The sequence below is a fragment of the Oncorhynchus nerka genome, linkage group LG6 (assembly GCF_034236695.1).
Source record: "Oncorhynchus nerka isolate Pitt River linkage group LG6, Oner_Uvic_2.0, whole genome shotgun sequence".
NCBI classification, from domain to species: domain Eukaryota; kingdom Metazoa; phylum Chordata; class Actinopteri; order Salmoniformes; family Salmonidae; genus Oncorhynchus; species Oncorhynchus nerka.
The window spans coordinates 43,434,931-43,457,619 of NC_088401.1; the positions used below are offsets into that span (position 1 = coordinate 43,434,931).

The window sequence follows — 22,689 nt, forward strand, 5'->3', positions numbered from 1 at the left end:
TATAGGAGACAATGATCTCTTATGGCTCCTAAAATCCATTCATATTTTAGCAAAAAAACTTTCAGAATTTTTCAGAATTCATCCACAATGTAAAGGATGGGGACTTCTTACATGTAGTGTATAGTTGAAGTCGGAGGTTTACATACACTTAGGTCATAGGAGTCATTAAAACTCGTTTTTCTACCACTCAACAAATTTCTTGATAACAAACTATAGTTTCGGCAAGTCGGTTAGGACATCTACTTTGTGTATGACACAAGTCATTATTCCAACAATTGTTTACAGACAGATTATTTCACTTAAAATTCACTGAATCACAATTCCAGTGGGTCAGAAGTTCACATACACTAAGTTGACTGTGCCTTTAAACAGCTTGGAAACGATCATAAAATTATGTCATGGCTTTAGAAGCTTCCGATAAGCTAATGGACATAATTTGAGTCAATTGGAGGTGTATCTGTGGATGTATTTCAAGGCCTACCTTCACATTTTAGGAAAATCAAAATACATCAGCCAAGACCTCATAAAAAAATTGTAGACCTACACAAGTCTGGTTCATCCTTGGGAACAATTTCCAAACGCCTGAAGATACCACGTTCATCTGTACAAACAATAGTATGCAAACACCATGGGACCACGCAGCCGTCATACCGCTCAGGAAGGAGACGTGTTCTGTCTTCTAGAGATTAACGTACTTTGGTGTGAAAAGTGCAAATCAATCCCAGAACAGCAGCAAAGGACCTTGTGAAGATGCTGGAGGAAACAGCTACAAAAGTATCTATATCCACAGTAAAACGAGTCCTATATCAACATAACCTGAAAGGCCGCTCAGCTAGGAAGAAGCCACTGCTCCAAAACCTCCATAAAAAAGCCAGACCTCTGGTCTGATGAAACAAAAATAGAACTGTTTGGCCATAATTACCTCGTTATGTTTGGAGGAAAAAGGGGGTGGTTTACAAGCCAAAGAACACCATCCCAACCGGAAAGCACGGGGATGGCAGCACCATGTTGTGGGGGTGCTTTGCTGCAGGAGGGACTGGTGCACTTCACAAAATAGATGGCAGCATGAGGGAGCAAAATTATGTGAATATATTGAAGCAACATCTCAAGACATCAGTCAGGAAGTTAAAGCTTGGTCGCAAATGGGTCTTCCAAATGGACAATGACCCCAAGATTACTTCCAAAGTTGTGGCAAAATGGCTTAAGGACAAAGTCAAGGTATTAGAGTGGCCATCACAAACCCTGACCTCAATTCTATAGAATGTTTGTGGGCAGAACTGAAAAAGTGTGTGCGAGCAAAGAGGCCTACAAACCTGACTCAGTTTACACCATCTCTGTCAGAAGGAACGGGCCAAAATTCTTATTGTGTGAAGCTTGTGGAAGGCTACCCAAAATGTTTGACCCAAGTGAAACAATTTAAAGGCAATGCTACCAAATACTAATGGAGTGTATGTAAACTTCTGACCCACTGGGAATGGGATGAAAGAAATAAAATCTGAAATAAATCATTCTCTCTACTATTATTCTGACATTTCAAATTCTTAAAATAAAGTGGTGATCCTAACTGACCTAAAACTGGGAATTTTCACAAGGATCAAATGTCAGGAATTGTGAAAACTAAGTTTAAATGTATTTGGCTAAGGTGTGTGTAAACTTCTGACTTCAACTGTATGTGTCATGACAGTGTTATAACCATTTTATGACAGGTTGTCAGCTATTATGACATATGACCGTGTCATAACATGTTATGACGCTAGGTGTCAAATAAAGTGTTACCCAAATTGTTTAAGCTCCTGTAAATATTTCACCTTTCCTGCAGTATGCAGTATTCATTGAGCTCCAAAAGTATTGGGACAGTGAAACTGTTGTTGTTTTGGCTCTGTACTCCTTCACTTTGGATGAACAACAGAGAGGTATGGCAAAATGACAATATACTGTACATTATTTACCATTGATATATATTCGGCACACAATTATCTGAAACGCAATCAAAACAAACAGCAAATGCATCCAACAAATGTTCACAAGCTTGATGTAGTTACTACTCTAATACACACTGTAATTTCATTTGTGTGCTTACTTGCTTATAGGATGTCATGCAATAGCTCTCTGTTGTTCTCAGACCAGTGTATAGGCAGATGTTATCCACACATGTTTCATGTGGTCTCCCAGGTCTTGTCTCATAAGTTTTTATTTTATTTAACTAGGCAAGTCAGTTAAGAACAAATTCTTATTTGGCCTACCATGGCCAAACCAGGACGACGCTGGGCCAATTGTGTGCCGCCCTATGGGACTCCTAATCAAAGCCGGACATGATAGGGCCTGGATTCGAACCAGGGAATATAGTGATGCCTCTTGCACTGACATGCAGTACCTTAGACAGCTGCACCACTCTGGAGCCCATTAGAAGGTACCCAAAGTATGACTGCTTGTGCCTTGCTCAGGACGGTTGAAACAGTGACCAGCAAATCTCAGCCTCCTGGCCCTATGTGTATCAAGCATCTCAAAGTAGGAGTGCTCAACTAGGATCAGTTTAGTCTTTTAGATCATAATGAGTAGGATTTAATGGACAGGAGTTACCTGATCCTAGCATTCCTTCTACAATATGCTTGACACATTACGCCCGTTGATCTTCTCACTGATCCTGGGCAGAGTTTTGTACAGCTCCTGGTTGGTATAAGGTGTTGTAACCAGTGGACCCTGGCCTTGTCTCATGCATGAACAAACAGGCAGTCAACATCATTGGAATACAAGAATGCAGCATTGTAAGTTACATAACAACATGTAACTCCATAATTATTCATAACAATGGGTCCTCTTGCACCCCACCTAGAGGTAGGCTTTTGTAATGAAAATAGACATTACATTCATCCCCTAAGTTTCTCATCACACTGACACTAGCGAGCAACATGAGCGAGGCCTGGAAGCAGAGGCTACACTAACACATCCACAATCCTTTAAAATATTTCCCAAAATCCCTCAGTGTTTTTATTTATTTATTTATTTGACAAGCAGCAGGACCATGTTTGTCACCTCAATCTGTTTGTTCTTTACATTTGAAAGAAGATACAATTATCAGTATACCGGTTTTATTACAATATTGTTTTCTAACTTCGATACATAAAAAAAGAAAACTGTAAATGTGAGAAAAGAAAGCATGGTTTTCCACATCTAGTTTCCAACATTTCCGTCAATGTCACAGCTCACTCGCTCTTTTTCCATTCTTCTTTGTTTTCGGTTAGGTCAACAAAAAATGTATTATCAGCTTTGCACACGGATAGCAAAAGGCATTTTCATTGACGCAACGGTGCGTGGCACTGGTGATGTAAACAGCATAAAATCAGAAGGGGGGGGGATCAGAAGGTGTCGTGTTCGGTGGCTGTCTGGGGTGACTTGTTATGTTTGTTTCCAAGATGGAGGCACATAGTCCTGCTTCATCCCTCCCTCCCTACGGGAGCACGTGAGACAGCAACAGCCCAAAAATATATGAAGAAGAATGGTCTCTGTCGTTCTTTGCTTAACCTGCGGTTGGTTGGGGTAGGGGGCCTTATACGCCATTATTCCTCCATTATGCCACATAGCTGTACTCGTCTGCAGAGCTCTGGCTCCGCTCAATGTACTGCTTGTCAATGAGCACCTCAATGCACTTCTTGATCATGCTGATACTGGGGTTAAATCTGGCTTTGGACTGGTTGATGACCTGAGTGAAGAAATGGACAGACAGAAAGAGAGAAATTAACTGCCCGTGTTACTCTGTTGTTGGTAGAATCGTGAATAATGATGATTAAGAGGTATAAATATCATACCCCCTCAAAAATGCTAACCTCCCGTTATTGGTAATGGTGAGAAGTTAGCATGTCTTGGGGGTATGATCTTTGTGCCACTGTAACTTTCTCACAATTCCTGATTATCTGTAATCATGGTAGCATCCACATTACTGTATAAGTGTCCAGAAACATTTTCTATTTATATTTACAAAAAGTGACTTTATATTTATTAAGGATCCCCATTAGCTGATATCAAAGCAGGAGCTACTCTTCCTGGGGTTCAGCTACATTGAGGAAAGTACATACAATAGAGAAAGAAAAAAAAGTGTTATTACATGACATTTCATAACGCTTTTCACAACACATTGTGTGCCCTCAGGCCACTAATCTACTACCACATACACTACATGACCAAAGGTATGTGGACACCTGCTCATCGAACGTCTCATTGCAAAATAATTGGCATTAATATGGAGTTGGTCTCCCCTTTGCTGCTATAACAGCATCCACTCTTCTAGGAAGGCTTTCCACTAGATGTTGAAACATTGCTGCGGGAACTTTCTTCCATTCAGCCACAAGAGATCTTAGGCTTGTGTGAGGCTGCTAAGCCATGGAAACCTATTTCATGAAGCTCCCGACAAACAGTTGACGTTGCTTCCAGAGGCAGTTTGAAACGCGGTAGTGAGTGTTGCAACCGAGGACAGACGGTTTTTACGGGCTTCAGGACTCGCCGGTCCAGTTTTGTGAGCTTGTGTGGCCTACCACGTAGCGAGTGAGCTGTTGTTGCTCCTAGACGTTTCCACTTCACAATAACAGCACTTACAGTTGACCAGGGCAGCTCTAGCAGGGCAGAAATTTGTTTAACTGACTTGTTGGAAAGGTGGCATCCTATGACGGTGTCACTTTGAAAGTCACTGAACTCTTCTGTAAGGCCATTCTACTGACAATGTTTGTCTATGGTGATTGCATGTCTGTGTGCTCGATTCTATACTCCTATCAGCAACAGGTGTGGCTGAAATAGCGGAATCCACTAACTTGAAGGGGTGTCCACATACTTTTGTATATACAGTGTATCTACAATACAAAATCCATGTGCACGTGCATGTGCCTGTGTGTGTGTCTTTTCACCGTCCCCCCTGTTCCATGAGGTGAATATTTATCTATTTAAAAAAAAAATCTGATTATACTGCTTGCACCTGAGGTGGAATAGAGTTCCATGTATCCATGGCTCTATGCAGTACTGTGTGCCTCCCATAGTCTGTTCTGGACTTGGGGATTGTGAAGTGACCTCTGGTGGCATGTCTTGTGAGATATGCATGGGTGTCTGAGCTGTGTGCTAGTAGTTTAAACAGACAGCGCGGTGCATTCAGCATGTCAACACTTTATTACAAAAACAAGTAATGATGAAGTCAATCTCTCCTCTACTTTGAGCCATGAGAGATTGACATATTCATGTTAGCTCTCTGTGTACATTTAAGGGTCAGCCGTGCTGCCCTGTTCTGAGCCAATTGCAATTTTCGTAAGTCCCTCTTTGTGGCACCTGACCACATAACTGGACAGTAGTCTATGTGTGGAAAAAACTAGGGCATGTAGGACCTGCCTTGTTGATAGTGTTGTTAAGGCAGCAGAGCTGTGCTTTATTATCTCCCCATCTTAGCTACTGTTGGGTCAACATGTTTTGACCATGACAATTTACAATTCAGGGTTACTCCAAGCAGTTTAGTCACCACAACTTGCTCAATTTCCACATTATTCATTAGAATATTTTGTTAAGGTTTAGGGTTTAGTGAATGATTTGTCAAAAAATACAATGCTTTTAGTTTTTGAAATATTTAGGACTAACCTATTTCTTGTCACCCATTCTGAAACTGCAGCTCTTTGTTAACTGTTGCAATGATTTCACTTGCTGTAGTAGCTGACGTGTATAGTGTTGAGTCATCCACATACATAGACACACTGGCTTTACTCAAAGCATGTCATTAGTAAAGATTGCAAAAAGTAAAGGAGCCTTGACAGCTGCCCTGTGGAATGCCTGATTCTACCTGGATTATGTTGGAGAGGCTTCCATTAAAGAACACCCTCTGTGTTCTGTTAGACAGGAAGCTCTCCTCATTTCTATTGGGCACAACATAATCCGAAACACAACCAAAACAAAACAAACTGCAAATACATCCAACAAGTTTGTACAGTCACAAGCTTGATGTAGCTATTGTGTGCTAGGAATATGGGACCAAACACTACACTTTTGACTACTTTAATACACATAAGTGAATTTATCCAAATACTTATGACACCTTCAAAATGGGGGGACTAGATATATAGTGCTTTAATTTCTAAACGATAAAACAGATATGAACGGAAATACCCTTAAATACAAGGTGACATTCTGTACTGTCACCTCATATGAAACATTTGATCTCAAATCCAAAATGTTGGAGTATATGTAGGGGAGTATATGTGGTGGGAGGGTTCGCCACTAATCCAGTTCTAATTTTCTGCATTGACAGAAATAACAAATATTGAACCATTAAAGTACAGAGTGGGAAAATGAAATAGTGGTTGGAGGTGTGTTGTGTTGTTGGGGAGACAGGATATATGTGAGTGAGTGAGATAGATGATGACAGCAGAAAGAAAGGTGTTGCAGCCTTCTCCTAGTCCCCAGGCATGTTCGAAGATCATTCCAGAGGGGAGACACTCATTCCTGACATCACTCTGTTCTGTCCTGGCCTCAGAGATCTCCCCATCAAGGAAGGAATTTACCTCCCTGACACAACACACCAGAACATCAACACAGGAGGAAGAGAGCCAGGGGTTAGACTAGAGACCTGAACCAGGGAGGATGTAGTCCGACTGGTCAGGTGATAGCTCTGTCCTCAGGAAAACCCTTGGATCTCTCCATTCCCTTGTTTCAACCGGTCTCTCAGGACTAGCAGGTATTGTATCTGAACATTAACTTGCCTGTACCATTCACACACATTGCTTCAACCTGTAGCCTTGATATCTCTCCCTCTCAGCACCATGTATATGTATAGTACAGACCTGGGGTGAAATAGTTTGCTATTTCTACATGGGTTTGTGGAATATGACAGGAGTTGAACTCACCTCCTGTATGAGGGCGTTGTGTCTGAGCACTTTGCGTGCCTTCATGATTCTCACTATAGCAGCTTGTAAATACATTTTGCGGTCCTCGTCCACTGCACTCCTCGTCTGCTCCATCTCCTGCAAGGTCGAAGAAACACACACACGTTTAAACAGAGGCAGACACTTTCAGAGAATAGGTGTTTGCATTGTTGGATGGATACAGTCTGAGCTCTCAGTGTAGTAGGGTAATGTACCTGTGGTGTGTCTTTCTGCATTGACGTTGTGATCTTGAACTTTGTTCTTTTACTGGTGAAACTCATATTTAGTGAAAATGTGGACTCAGTGTCGATTTCCTCCTGAAGACAAGAAAATAGTTACATACATAGTATCCAGCATGAGAAATAATAAAAATGCCAAGATGAGCTACTTTTAAATCCATCTAACCACTAAAGAAGACACTGCTGACTCTGGGTCTCCGGGTGATTCTGTGGCTGCTGATATCTGACCCCTGACCTTTTGAGAGTCGTGGTTAAGCATCTTGACATCCAGCAGAGACTTGATGGTCTTCTGAAGCTCCTTCTCGTTCATCTGGGTGGAGTCTTGGAGTTCCTTGTAACCCACCTGTTTGGATATGATACAGACCTTGTTCAGTGCTTAAGGGCACAGTTATTGAACTAGTTCAGTGCTTAGGGCACAGTTATTGAACTAGTTCAGTGCTTAGGGCACAGTTATTGAGCTAGTTCAGTGCTTAGGGCACAGTTATTGACAAGTTCAGTGCCTAGGGCACGGTTATTGAGCTAGTGCAGTGCTTAATAGATGTGCTTAGGGCACAGTTAACACAGTCCTTTTCCACCTGTTAGGATATTGGGGTAGTTAGTGCTTAAGGAACAGTTAAGACAGTCCATTTCCACTAAACATGTTGGTTTCGTAACACACCGTCTCACTGTTGTTGAAGGCCAGCAGCACCGCCATCTGGTAGGTGGTCACCATGGCAACATAGGGCTTGGAGAGATAGTTCATCTTCACCTCACCTAAAGAGAGAAGGGAGCCAATCATCATCATCACCACAACACCAATGCTGTACCACCATCTTATTCGCCACACCACCTATTGATAACAGGATTGTATTTGTATATAAAAAAAACTGCTCTCAAGTGTAAGCAAAACCATGAAGAAATCAGACTAAAGTAATCCCCAATCCTAATGTGTTCACTGGGTATTCTTGTAAACGCACACAGGGATTTAGTTCCAATGTGTTAACTGCAGTGTCAGTGTCAGGATTGCACCTGAAGTATGTATGCTGTTGTAAACTTTGGGGGAGTTATCACAGGGAGTTTGAGGGAGCTACCCCAAGCTGTGGGATTTCATGGATTGTGCAGTAGTAGTGCCAGGTGCAGCTCAGTGTTAGTTAGAATCAGAGCCTCTCCACTAACATGTAATAGTGTCACTATGATTTGGGATAAAACACTTCAGAGCATACAGACATAATCCATTTTAGACGATTTAATAATCATCCCGTTACTTCTGTCGAGTTATGGATGTGATTTCAGCTAGTAGCAAGTGGGCCTTCATATAGTAGCAGTTTCAGTGAAAAATAAAGTACTGCTGCTGACAAAAAATTCCACATAATTTGCACTGGGTTTTCTATACTACGATCACCTGCCGTGTGTGTGTGTGCGAGCACGCATACATACCTGTGCAGAGATAGTGCAGCCAAGTCAACTTCCTCCCACTGAAGTGCTGATTATAGAACAACTCAAACTGTAGAGAAAAACATAATCATGTTAGAATTACATAAGATTAAGATATGCAGTTTTGCTGAATAGCTATGTGTAATCTTGGGGCAATCACAGAAATAAGGATTTATTTCTATGGGCATGCTCTCTCCAAACAACCACATCTAAGTCTCCTGAACCACTACTCACCATCTGTACACTCTTCTCCAGCTCCTGTGGGATGGCAAAGGTGGAGGAAGAGATGTGTGTGAGGGGCCAGGCTCCTGCCTGCAACGAGACAACACACACGGTGAGACATCTCCACCACCATTGTCATTGAGGTAATCACAGCAAACCTGCCTGAAGGTGCCTAACCTTCAAACTATCTACAAAACCACACAGAATTACCCAATTACCCGATTTCCTGCACATAAAGTAATGTCTATCTATTAATATGGCTGAGCTATCAACCTGCTTAACCTGCACATAAAGTAATGTCTATCTATTAATATGGCTGAGCTATCAACCTGCTTAACCTGCACATAAAGTAATGTCTATCTATTAACATGGCTGAGCTATCAACCTGCTTAACCTGCGCATAAAGTAATGTCTATCTATTAATATGGCTGAGCTATCAACCTGCTTAACCTGCACATAAAGTAATGTCTATCTATTAATATGGCTGAGCTATCAACCTGCTTAACCTGCACATAAAGTAATGTCTATCTATTAATATGGCTGAGCTATCAACCTGCATAACCTGCACATAAAGTAATGTCTATCTATTAATATGGGTGAGCTATCAACCTGCACATAAAGTAATGTCTATCTATTAATATGGCTGAGCTATCAACCTGCTTAACTTGCACATAAAGTAATGTCTATCTATTAATATGGCTGAGCTATCAACCTGCTTAACCTGCACATAAAGTAATGTCTATCTATTAATATGGCTGAGCTATCAACCTGCATAACCTGCACATAAAGTAATGTCTATCTATTAATATGGCTGAGCTATCAACCTGCACATAAAGTAATGTCTATCTATTAACATGGCTGAGCTATCAACCTGCATAACCTGCACATAAAGTAAGGTATATTTTTTTATTTTTTTTATTTCACCTTTATTTAACCAGGTAAGCAAGTTGAGAACAAGTTCTCATTTACAATTGCGACCTGGCCAAGATAAAGCAAAGCAGTTCGACACATACAACGACACAGAGTTACACATGGAGTAAAACAAACATACAGTCAATAATACAGTAAAAAAAAAAACAAGTCTATATACAATGTGAGCAAATTAGGTGAGAATGGAGGTAAAGGCAAAAAAGGCCATGGTGGCAAAGTAAATACAATATAGCAAGTAAAACACTGGAATGGTAGTTTTGCAATGGAAGAATGTGCAAAGTAGAAATAAAAATAATGGGGTGCAAAGGAGCAAAATAAATAAATAAATTAAATACAGTTGGGAAAGAGGTAGTTGTTTGGGCTAAATTATAGGTGGGCTATGTACAGGTGCAGTAATCTGTAAGATGCTCTGACAGTTGGTGCTTAAAGCTAGTGAGGGAGATAAGTGTTTCCAATTTAAGAGATTTTTGTAGTTCGTTCCAGTCATTGGCAGCAGAGAACTGGAAGGAGAGCGGCCAAAGAAAGAATTGGTTTTGGGGGTGACTAGAGAGATATACCTGCTGGAGCGTGTGCTACAGGTGGGAGATGCTATGGTGACCAGCGAGCTGAGATAAGGGGGACTTTACCTAGCAGGGTCTTGTAGATGACATGGAGCCAGTGGGTTTGGCGACGAGTATGAAGCGAGGGCCAGCCAACGAGAGCGTACAGGTCGCAATGGTGGGTAGTATATGGGGCTTTGGTGACAAAACGGATTGCACTGTGATAGACTGCATCCAATTTGTTGAGTAGGGTATTGGAGGCTATTTTGTAAATGACATCGCCAAAGTCGAGGATTGGTAGGATGGTCAATTTTACAAGGGTATGTTTGGCAGCATGAGTGAAGGATGCTTTGTTGCGAAATAGGAAGCCAATTCTAGATTTAACTTTGGATTGGAGATGTTTGATATGGGTCTGGAAGGAGAGTTTACAGTCTAACCAGACACCTAAGTATTTGTAGTTGTCCACGTATTCTAAGTCAGAGCCGTCCAGAGTAGTGATGTTGGACAGGCGGGTAGGTGCAGGTAGTGATCGGTTGAAGAGCATGCATTTAGTTTTACTTGTATTTAAGAGCAATTGGAGGCCAACCATATCTATTAACATGGGTGAGCTATCAACCTGCATAACCTGCACATAAAGTAATGTCTATCTATTAATATGGCTGAGCTATCAACCTGCTATCAATATTAATATGGGTGACGACTGCATATTTGCACATGATTGCTCCTATTTTATGACTAACTGATATCTTTGCTGTCCATCATATACACTACCATTCAAAAGTTTGGGGTCACTTAGAAATGTCCTTGTTTCTGAAAGAAAAGTACATTTGTTGTCCATTAAAATAACATCAAATTGATCAGAAATACAGTGTAGACATTGTTAATGTTGTAAATGACTATTGTAGTTGGAAACGGCTGATATTTAATGGAATATCTACAGAGGTCCGTTATCAGCAACCATCACTCCTGTGTTCCAATAGCACGCTGTGCTAGCTAATCCAAGTTTATTATTTTAAAAAGCTAATTGAACATTTGAAAACCCTTTTGCTATTATGTTAGCACAGCTGAAAACTGCCTCACAAGTCCTCAACTGGCAGCTTCATTAAATAGTACCCACTAAAAACCAGTCTCAATGTCAACAGTGAAGAGGTGACTCCAGGATGCTGGCCTTCTAGGCAGTTGCAAAGAAAAAGCCATATCTCAGACTGGCCAATAAAAATAAAAGATTAAGATGGGGAACACAGACACTGGACAGAGGAACTCTGCCTAGAAGGCCAGCATCCCAGAGTCGCCTCTTCACTGTTGACGTCGAGACGGGTAATATTTAATGAAGTTGCCAGTTGAGGACTTCTGAGTTTTGAGGCGTCTGTTTCTCAAACTAGACACCCTAATGTTACTTGTCCTCTTGCTCAGTTGTGCACCAGGGTCTCCCACTCCTCTTTCTATTCTGATTAGAGACAGTTGTTTGGTGAAGGGAGTAGTACACAGGGTTGTACGAGATCTTCAGTTTCTTGGCAATTTCTCACATGGAATAGCCTTCATTTCTCAGAACAAGAATAGACTGACGAGTATCAGAAGAAAGGTCTTTGTTTCTGGCCATTTTGAGCCTGTAATCGAACCCACAGATGCTGATGTTCCAGATACTCAACTAGTCTAAAGAAGGACAGTTTTATTACTTCTTTAATCAGCACTACAGTTGCATTTGGGTTTTCTAATGATCAATTATCCTTTTAAAATAATAAACTTGGATTAGCTAACACAACGTGTCATTGGAACACAGGAGTGATGGTTGCTGATAATGGGCCTCTGTACGCCTATGTAGATATTCCATTAAAAATCAGCCGTTTCCAGCTACAATAGTCATTTAAAACTTTAACATTGTCTACACTGTATTTCTGATCAATTTGATGTTATTTTAATGGACAAAAAATGTATATGTCTATGTCATGTTGTATGGTTGTTATTGTTTTAATGTTGTTTCTTACCCTAACTGCACTATACACATTTGAAGACAATAAATATATGAATTGATGTGAGACTTCTAAACTCCTCTCACCTGTAATACATAGATCTGGAAGCTGATTCCCAGGTCAACCGGTGATTCCTGGGTCTTGATGAAGTTGTTGAATTTGTTATTCAGGTCTGCGCTGACGCTCATGTCTGTGTACATTCTGTGGAGCTTGCTCGTGAACTCGTAGCCGCATGCTTGCTGTAGTGGGGGAGAGAATGTGTGTGTGTGTATGTATGTATGTATGAATGAATGAAAGACATGCACAAGTACAAACACTATAATAAACAAGTCCATCATTACGGCCAAATATCACACATGACAGACGCATTAGAGTACAGTGGAGTCACACAGCTAGAAGACATTTAGAAGCACATGCTGTAGGGCTTCGTTTGAAAGTTATGTGGAATACTAGATTAAAAGGAAAGACTGACAGTTTAGAGTGATGCTCAATTATGGCATTAATAAATGGCATTGATAGCGTCTTATCCAGAGGGTGTACCTGCACATCACGCTGCCTCATGCTACAGAAACAAGAGATATGCTCCTGCCATATGGGCCATTCTGGTTTAGAAAATGCTTACTTTAGGCATAAGAGACCTTGAAATTGCACCTGCTAAAGTTGAAAGGAGTCTTACTTCACCTTTAGTTTGTTGATCATGGCTTCCTCTGAGTCCATGGACAAGGACAGCCCATGTATTAACCTCTTTGCTAACATTCTTGCATAAAACTGTACAAAAGAGAAAGAAGCGACAGAGTGGGAGAGAGAGTGAAAGAGAGAGGGGGGGCAAGAGAGAGTCATCAACATGGTTAAGAAGAAAACATAAGACATCAATTCAACATCTCAGTCTCCAAAAACTTCTAATTTTTTTTTAGATAATGCTCTTTAGCGAATTCCAAATTCAGTCTGGAAGGAATAAAAAAGCAGCCATACTAGCTGTCAATATCGCTGGTCATTTGAGATAATGAGAGTAATAACGCTAATGCCGGTCAATCGGCTACCTTTTGAAAAACGTCCTTGTCGTCTATGTACTTGAACACGGTGATGAAGCTAGTCAGCTTGTCCTCCACCTCATTCTCTGTCATTCCCTTTGCAGACTTCTTCAGCAGATTGTCACAATACTTAGCGAGCTACATGGGTAAAGGGAAAAACAACACAAGGTCAGACATAACCATGGTCCTCAAAACAAATGTTGAAAAAACCCACAGATAAAGTAGTAGATCTAGACGAACTGCTGTGTACAGAGTTTTTACTTAGTTTATCACTATGGCCTTATCTGATACCCTCACACATTTCCTAACCTCAGGTGTCATGAATGAGTCTCACACTCACCAGTTCAGGTGCTTTGCAGATGGATTTGGGCTCCCTGTAGTTAACCACTGAAGTCAAAGCCTGGGGAGGATCAAACAAACCAGTAATTTCCCCTCCCATCAGATTCAGTACATCCACAGCTTTAAGACATCAACTAATAAATACAGTTAAAAGTTATGTTTTAATTTATGAAAATCCTTAGGAACATTCTTGTGAGAAACAATATGGAGCCACATTCCATAGTGAACAAACATCACTCACTGGCACCACCTACTGGCTTGACCTGTCCCTAGTGTCCACATTCTGATTTCCCCTCTAAGCCTGCCAGCCAGGGAGTCACAACATTAATACCTTATCAAGTGCGCTCATGAAGTGCTGATCCCCATTCAGGACTGTGTTAATGAGCTGAACAAATTTACTGTGAACCTCTAACACGGACTCCACAAACAGGGTTGGCATCTGAGGAGGTAACAACACAACAGGAGAATTAGTAGTGAGTTGTGAATATTATCTTTGTGATAATGGTAATCTGATAATGCATAGGCCTACTGATAATACATACTAATAATGCACAGCGACAATGTAGTGTTTGAAGTCCAAAAACAATACATTTAGACAAAAGGATTAGCAGGGTGCTGCTGTACATTTACAATGATGACAATCAGATAACGTACAATGACAACGTATAGTGATACACAAAGACGTACGTTTTCCTGAGAGAGGTTACTGGTGGCCCGGAGGCCCTCGTCGTGGATATGGATCTGGAGCTCTTGGATCATGTGGGGTAAGCCGCTGGACACGGCTCTCAGCAGGGTGTACATGTTAGCCATGTCTGTAGGGGGTAGCAAGAGGGAGAAAGAGGGGAGGGGAGAGCGAGACCAGAAGGAAGGCAGAGACAGACGGCGCCAGGGGAGAGTCAGTCATAGAGACAGGGTTCGTACAGACAGACCAATTCGAGGACTTTCAAGTACATTTTCAAGCACTAATATTTATTTTCAAGGACCATCAATTTGTAATACTTCCTAACATATAGGTGTTTTATTCATCACTACCTCAGTCATACCCAATAACACGTCTTTCAATACTTAATTACTACATACTTGAGTGGTACGTCAGTAGTGATGACGTTGTAATTTGAGAAGTGATGAGCAGTTTTGGGACGTGCCTACTGGTGAACACATTTCCTATTCGCATTACTACACAATTCCAGCTCAATGATAGTATTACTATAGGGAATTTGGGAATCTACTACTTAATAGCTACTAAATAGTGTAGTAACTATGCAATTGTGTTCATTTTAAGTAATTTTGTTTTATTAATATCACAATATGCTTAACTCTTTCTTGAACTACACTGTTGGTTAAGGGCTTGGAAGCAAGCATTTCATGGTAAGGTCTACCTACACATGTTGTATATGTGACAAATAAAGTTTGACTTGATTTTAAAAACTGTAGCCAAAATAATCTTTGAAGTCACAACAACCTGTTTCTGGTGAATTCAAATTCATAAATGGAGCTATGGATCAGTCAGTGAGATCAACATGATTGTGTAAAACAAACTCAATGACAATAAAACAACCTTTAATTTAAGGTTACAGACCAAAATGTTTCATGTTGAACCATTTTCAACAACAATCTCAAAAATGTCCATGTCAATAAAGTTAATTTAATACGAGAGAGAGAGAGATGGATTTAGATGCATTATTGAAATGGTATATAACAGATGGCAGTCTGAACAATATATCAGAGGGATGAGAATACGGAATGTGTTTAACTAATAGTGATAATGGTTGAAATAAAGACTTTGAAAGCAAATGGTAGATGAAGGTGAGAAAACTAGCTACCTTTTGTCTAATTAAGCAATAAGGCTTGAGGAGGTGTGGTATATGGCCGATATATCACTGCTAAGGGCTGTTCGGCACGACATATCGCGGCCCTTAGCCATACATCACAAACCATCGAGGCGCCTTATTGCTATTATAAACTGGTTACCCATGTAATTAGAGCAGTAAAAAATACATGCTTTGTCATATACCCGTGGTATACGGTCTGATATACAACGGCTTTCAGCCAATCAGCATTCATGGCTCAAACCACCCAGTCAATAATAAAAAAACACATCCATGGGCATAGCACACATGTAACATAGTGTGTACACCACAAAGATCAACATCACAGCTCACCTGATACATCATTCAGAGTGGTAGACAGGACCTTTGTCTCTCTGAAAACATTCCATTTAATTTCAACAACAATCTAAAACATTTCCATGTCAATAAAGTTAATTGAATTACACTGAACAACAAAAAAATTCAGCAATTTCAAAGATTTTACTGAGGTTCAGTTCATATAAGGAAATCAGTAAATTAATGAATGAGGCTCTAATCTATGGATATCACATGACTGGGAATACAGATATGCATATGTTGGTCACAGATACCTTTAAAAAAAAGTTAGGGGTGTGGATTAGAAAATCAGTCATTATCTGGTGTGACCACCATTTGCCTCATGCAGTACAGCACATCTCCTTCGCATAGAGTTGATCAGGCTGTTGATTGTGGCCTGTGGAATGTTGTCCCACTCCTCTTCAATGGCTTCAAGTTGCTGGATATTGGCGGGAACTGGAACACGCAGTCGTACACGTCCAGAGCATCCCATACATCCTCAATGTCTGGCGAGTATGCAGGCCATGGAGGAAGTGGGACATTTTCAGCTTACGGGAAGTGTGTACCGATCCTTGCGACATAGGGCCGTGCATTATCATGCTGAAACATAAGGTGATGGCGGCGGACAAATGGCACGGCAATGGGCCTCAGGATCTCGTCAAGGTATCTCTGTACATTGAAATTGCCATTGATAAAATGCAATTGTGTTCGTTGTCTGTAGCTTATGCCTGCCTATACCATAACCCCACCACCACGGGACACTCTGTTCACAACGTTGACATCAGAAAACTGCTCGCCCACACAACCTCATACATGTGGTCTGAGGTTGTGAGGCCGGTTAGACGTACTGCCAAATTCTCTATAACGACAGAGGTGGCTTAAGGTAGAGAAATTAATATTACATTCTCTGGCAACAGCTCTGGTGGGCATTCCTGCAGTCAGCATGCCAAATGCAAGCTCCCTCAAAACTTGAGACATCTGTGGCATTATCTTGTGTGATAAAACTGCACATTTTAGCAGCCTTTTATTGCCCCCAGCACAAGGTACACCTGTGTAATGATCATGCTGTTTAATCAGCTTCTTGATATGCCACACCTGTCAGGTCAATGGATTATCTTAGCAAAGGAGAAATGCTCACTCACAGGGATGTAAACAAATTTGTGCACAACATGAGATAAAAAAAAAAATTGTACGTATGGTAATGTTCTTGAATCTTTTATTTCATCTCATGAAACATGGGACCAACACTTTACATTGTGTTTATATTTTTGTTCAGTGTATATTGAAGAGAGTGAGTGAGTGAGTTAGTGTGAGTGATGTGCTCACAACAGTCCAAGCTCAGCCTTTTTATCTTCTATTGATCTTCTGAAGCTGTTGAACGTGATACTGCATTCTCTGGACATTGAGGAGGTCTGCCTCTGCAAGAGTTCCATGTCCTTTTCCAGGAATCTGTTTTTATTTGAGGTCCTCACTGTCTACCAATTGTATTTTCTCTGCCCTCCTGTGGTCATGCTGTGCATCCAGGTAGTCTTGATATTTCTGCCTTGCAGACTTGCAGGAGGATATCCTTGGTGCGTTATGTTGACTTTCTTCAGTCCTACTGCATTCTCTACAGCATCATTCACCGGTCTCTGTGCTGTGTAGGGCTGCTCCTTTTTGTTTACAACAGTGAGAGCGGAGTTGACTGAATACGCCCTGTCTAACGAGGCCTGTCAGTGGGAGAGCAGAAGGACAATTTGAGTTGCTTGCCACAGGTCTCTATAGTTCTCCTTACCCTTCAGACGCTCTAAAAAGGTGCTCAGAGCAGTCCTCGGCGGATCCTACTCACTAAACGGAGTGATGTTTCAAAACTTCCTGCGATATGAAGCACTCCAACTGCCACTGGGCATGCTTCAATTTTATTACGTAAGCTTGAGAATACTTTTTAATTTGCACTCACAAGCTGCAGGATTCCTTGCCATCTGTTGTGGGTCAAGACAAACAAATTCAAAACTGGAGTGATGGGGTTTTGAGCATCAACTTCCTCAAGGAGGTACTTCTTTTTATCACTCTGAAACTCAGAAATCCTCCTCTCACTCACTTTGCTAGCCACTTTTTTTTTTAGCACCTTACATGTTGAAAACCAAATGTCATCTTTGGAAGGGACCCACAGCATCATCCTCTGTCACAGTGTATTTTGAGAGTTTCAGGGGGGTTGTAAATGTGTCTGTCACCTCTTTTCAGGACTCTGCTCATGACATTAGTCAATAGGTCTGCCCAGTCTGCTGCCAGGAATGGGAATGTATGTACCCTTGAATGCGTTTGGCTACAAATATGAAAATAATATGTTTTGCTGGGTGAAGTTTGCCTGCTATTGCTTCCGTTACAGTTGTGAATGTAATGCATGTCGGTGTTCTGTAGGATTTTATTAGGTTTGGCAAACCCTCTAAGGCTTTAGTTACAACCTCTGTTTTTTTTTGTACCTATAGGTGTCCACAAAACTTTTTAGGGAAAACTGAGGAGCATGTGGTTGTCACAAAATCATCTCGTCTTGCAGGGACGTCGTGCGTCAGTCTATAGAAAGTACTTAAAGTGCCCTCTATGTCCCTATCTATGGAGCCAAATACATTCTGAAACGCATTGTGGATACTGTGCAAGGAACATGTTCCAATGTCAATTAGCTATCGGTTTGTGGCTTGTGCAAGGACATCAGAAGTGAATTCTCTGTAAAAACTTGTGGTTAACATTTGGTCCATCCATCGACATTTGTAGGAGGCGAGACATGTTAGGTTTATCTGTCAACTCTGTAGTGAGAGAGACAGTCCTTAGCTGTACCATGTCACATGAATGATGAGTCCAGGTAGTGTGTGGTAACCTTGTTGGTTGTGGGGTCTAAAAACCTTACGTGGACATCAATTTGCTTGAGCTGCAATTATTTGTCAAAAAGCAGCACATAACCATTATTCTTCTGCAACTTGTCCAGGAGATGGTGTCAAAAGTAAGGTGTAAGACCATGATTGATCATGTAGGCTATCTTCTTCTCCCAACAGACATATGTATGACCTGGCTATAGCATTGTCTGGAAAAACATCAAGGGGAAATTGAATAGTGTATGGGAGCTGGAGGCAGTCCTCCACAGAACAAAACTATTGTACATTTACATTTACATTTAAGTCATTTAGCAGACGCTCTTATCCAGAGCGACTTACAAATTGGTGCATTCACCTTATGACATCCAGTGGAGCAGTACCACACAGAGGGAGCTACTAGCAGCAGTGGAGTTCATTACACACTTCCGTCAATACCTGCTCGGAAGACCCTTCATTGTGCGCACCGACCACAGCAGCCTTCAGTGGCTCATAAGGATGAAGGAACCAGAAGGTCAACTGGCGAGGTAGCTCGAGAAGCTTGGGGAGTATAACTTCAAGGTCATTTTTTTTGTCCAGGACGGTCTTGGCATGCCCATGATTGAGTGGCAAGCAAGCCACCAGGTCGATGGCTCTGTTACTTCTCTTCCAAGGAGCTCGGAACATATTAATTTCCAGGCATCCAGAGCGCGAAACACGTGAGGGGGGGGGGAATTATGTAGGTAGTCTGCCTGAAAATTCATTTTCAAGACCAATACATTTTTCAAATATTTTTCATATTAACACTTTATTTTCTGTTCTCCTCTCATTTTAACTTTGGAATACAATATATTTTCTCGAGTGCCAAATTCAAGTACTTCAAGCACCTTGCGCGAAACCTGTGGAGATCTTTAGTCAGTCACAGATGGAGGTTCTCTGTTCAGTTTAAAATCTGATAGCTACAGTGCATTCAGGAAGTATTCAGACCCCTTGACTTTTTCCACATTTTGTTACCTTAAAGCCTTATTCTAAAATGTATTATATTGGGTTTTTTCCCCTCAAATCTACACACAATACCCCATCATGACAAAGAATAAACAGGTTTTGGGATTTTTTTTGCACATTTATAAAAACAATTGTAAAAAAATACATGAAATATCACATATAAGTATTCAGACCCTTTAGTCAGTAAATTGTTGAAGCACCTTTGGCAGCGATCACAGCCTCGAGTAATCTTGGGTAGGACGCTACAAGCACACCCGAATTTGGGGAGTTTCTTCCATTCTTTGCAGATCCTGTCAACCTCTGTTGGGTTGGATGGGGAGTGTCGCTGCACAGCTATTTTCAGGTCTTTCAAGAGATATTTGATCGGGTTCAAGTCCGGGCTCTGGCTGGACCACTCAAGGACAATCAGAGACTTGTTCCAAAGCCTCTCCTACGTTGTCTTGGCTGCGTGCTTAGGATGGTTGTCTTGTTGGAAGGGGAACCTTAGCCCCAGTCTGAGGTCCTGAGCGCACTGGAGCAGATTTTCATAATTGATCTCTCTGTACTTTGCTCTATTCATCTTTCCCTCGATCCTGACTAGACTTCCAGTCCCTGCCTCTGAAAAACATCCCCACAGCATGATGCTGCCACCATCACGCTGCACCGTAGGGATGGTGCCAGGTTTCCTCCAGTCGTGACGCATGGCTTTCAGGCCAAAGAGTTCAATCTTTATTTCATCAGACCAGAGAATCTTGTTTCTTATGGTCAGAGTCTTTTAGGTGCCTTTTGGCAAACTCCAAGCAAGCTGTCATGTGCCTTTTACTCAGGAGTGGCCTCCGCCTGGCCACTCCACCATAAAGGCCTGTGCTGCAGAGAAGGTTGTTCTTCTGGAAGGTTCTCCCATCTCAACAGAGGAACTCTGGAGCTCTGTCAGACTGACCTTTGGGTTCTTGGATACCTCCCTGACCAAGGCCCTTCTCCACCGATTACTCATAAACATGATGCACCTGAGCTGAATTTCGAGGCTCATATCAAAGGGTCTGAATACCATTATTTATTTTGAATACATTTGCAAAAATGTCTAAAAACCTGTTTTCGCTTTGTCATTAAGGGGTATTGTGTGTAGACTGATGAGGAAAAACACATATTTCAACAATTTTAGAATAAGACGTAACAAAATGTGTAAAAAGTCAATGGGTCTGAATACTTTCCAAATGCACTGTATATCCAATGGCCAGTAACATATGGGAGTCAGTCAATGAACCATATGGGATTCAGCCAGCTCAAGTTATATTTTATTTAACTAGGCAACTAGTCAGTTAAGAACAAATTCTTATTTACAATGACGGCTTACCCCAGCCAAACCCTCCCCTAACCCGGATGACGTTGGACTAGTAACCGGAAGGTTGCAAGTTCAAACCCCTGAGCTAACAAGGTACAAATCTGTCGTTCTGCCCCTGAACAGGCAGTTAACCCACTGTTCCTAGGCCGTCATTGAAAATAAGAATTTGTTCTTAACTGACTTGCCTAGTTAAATAAAGGTAAAATAAAAAAAATTACATTAAAAAAATGACATTGGGCCAATTGTGCGCAACCCTATGGGACTCCCGATCACAGCCAGTTGAGATACAGCCCAGGTCTGTAGTGACGCCTCAGGCACGATGCAGTGCCTTAAACGGCTGCGCCACTCAGGATCCCACTCCACTCAGGATCTCAAATACAGCCTGCTTGATCGCCAATGTAAGGATGACCTGTGCTTAATTAAGACTGCCTCTAAGCCAGCCCCTGGCACCCTGACCATCTAACTTACTGATTGACCATCTAAATACAGAATTACCATCTAACTAGAGTAACAGACATTCTAAGCCAGCCCCTGTATCTATTAGTAACAAACAAACTGACCGTCACTCCTGTAACCAGACTGACCGTCTCTCTTCTCCTGGCGGATGATATTCTGACACTCCCCGTGGAGAAACTGCAGGTGGTCTGCCACCATCCTCTGCTGGCATTCATGGATGACTTTGGCATATGAGCTGGGGTGCAGGTACTTCCGACATCGCACCTCCTCATCTTTCAACCTTCCTAAAACCTAAGTGGAGCCAGGGAAGAAAGAGAACACATTGGATTCATTGATTTGTTTAACATGGTTAATTATGCTAATTTCAATGTCGCTAAATGGCCCAACCCCAATAGGGCTGAAAGCCAATAACCCACTACAATCTACCCTGCAGCACTGTCTACTTAATGCAATGATAGGGAGGTGAACAGAAAGCACCAGGGTTGGGGTCAATTCCATTTCAATTCCAGTCATTTCAGGAGGTACACTGAAATTCCAATTCCCTTCAATGCCTTTCAATGAGGAGAATGTGGAATTGAAATTTGGTTTACTTTCTGAATTAAATTAATTTGACCGCAAACCTGGAAAGATCTATACTGGGATAAGTGACTGTGTGGGGGGAAAAATACCACATCATAAAATCAGCGCTAATGCCGCCAGCAAGCATATTCCATATACAGAGATTTCAGTCACCACCACACAGCACAACAACAGATGGACAGATGCTCCTATACACTATAGACTGGCCACCCACCATGCCTTTTGAAGCCAGTGTTGTGGTTATCCTTGTTAAATGGCGATCACATTAATCTTATCATTGTCAACGATTTACAGGTCAACTTGTGAACAGAGTCTGAGTCCCAAATGGAACCCTACTCCCTATATAGTGCACGACTTTTGACCAGACTACAGCCCATAAGTAGTGTACAATATAGGAAATAGGGTGCCATTGTAACGGATGTGAAACGGCTAGCTTAGTTAGCGGTGCGCGCTAAATAGCGTTTCAATCAGTGACGTCACTTGCTCTGAGACCTTGAAGTAGTGGTTCCCCTTGCTCTGCAAGGGCCGCGGCTTTTGTGGAGTGATGGGTAACGATGCTTCGTGGGTGACTGTTGTTGATGTGTGCAGAGGGTCCCTGGTTCGTGCCCGGGTATGGGCGAGGGGACGGTCTAAAGTTATACTGTTACACCATCGCAGACGCACCTGAAGGCAGCCATGATGTGAGCTAGCTAATGTAGGGGACTGTCTGTTACCTTTCTGCACTACAGTCAGTCAGACAGAAATACACAAACTCTTAAGTCAGCACATCCACAAGACCGCCCACACCAT

The 22,689-nt window shown here is 41.6% G+C and overlaps 1 protein-coding gene across 5 annotated transcripts in view; it reads right to left on the reverse strand.

Annotated features, from left to right (window-relative positions):
- Positions 1-2,983: 2,983 nt before the first annotated feature.
- LOC115130462 (cullin-2) overlaps positions 2,984-22,689 on the reverse strand; it is a 42,877-nt gene continuing 23,171 nt past the window's right edge. For 2 of the 5 annotated variants that reach the window (XM_029661634.2, XM_029661633.2), the window contains exons 9-22: positions 21,426-21,612; positions 14,258-14,382; positions 13,902-14,009; positions 13,572-13,631; positions 13,241-13,369; positions 12,882-12,968; positions 12,287-12,439; positions 8,774-8,851; positions 8,543-8,609; positions 7,785-7,879; positions 7,293-7,469; positions 7,103-7,204; positions 6,870-6,986; positions 2,984-3,700 (exon numbers count right to left, since the gene is read on the reverse strand). In XM_029661634.2, coding sequence (XP_029517494.1) covers positions 3,569-3,700; positions 6,870-6,986; positions 7,103-7,204; positions 7,293-7,469; positions 7,785-7,879; positions 8,543-8,609; positions 8,774-8,851; positions 12,287-12,439; positions 12,882-12,968; positions 13,241-13,369; positions 13,572-13,631; positions 13,902-14,009; positions 14,258-14,382; positions 21,426-21,612 — 1,617 coding nt within the window. In that variant the 3' untranslated portion in view covers positions 2,984-3,568. The remainder of the gene's footprint in view (positions 3,701-6,869; positions 6,987-7,102; positions 7,205-7,292; positions 7,470-7,784; positions 7,880-8,542; positions 8,610-8,773; positions 8,852-12,286; positions 12,440-12,881; positions 12,969-13,240; positions 13,370-13,571; positions 13,632-13,901; positions 14,010-14,257; positions 14,383-21,425; positions 21,613-22,689) is intronic. The other 3 variants (XM_029661638.2, XM_029661635.2, XM_029661637.2) reach the window with 3 other exon arrangements.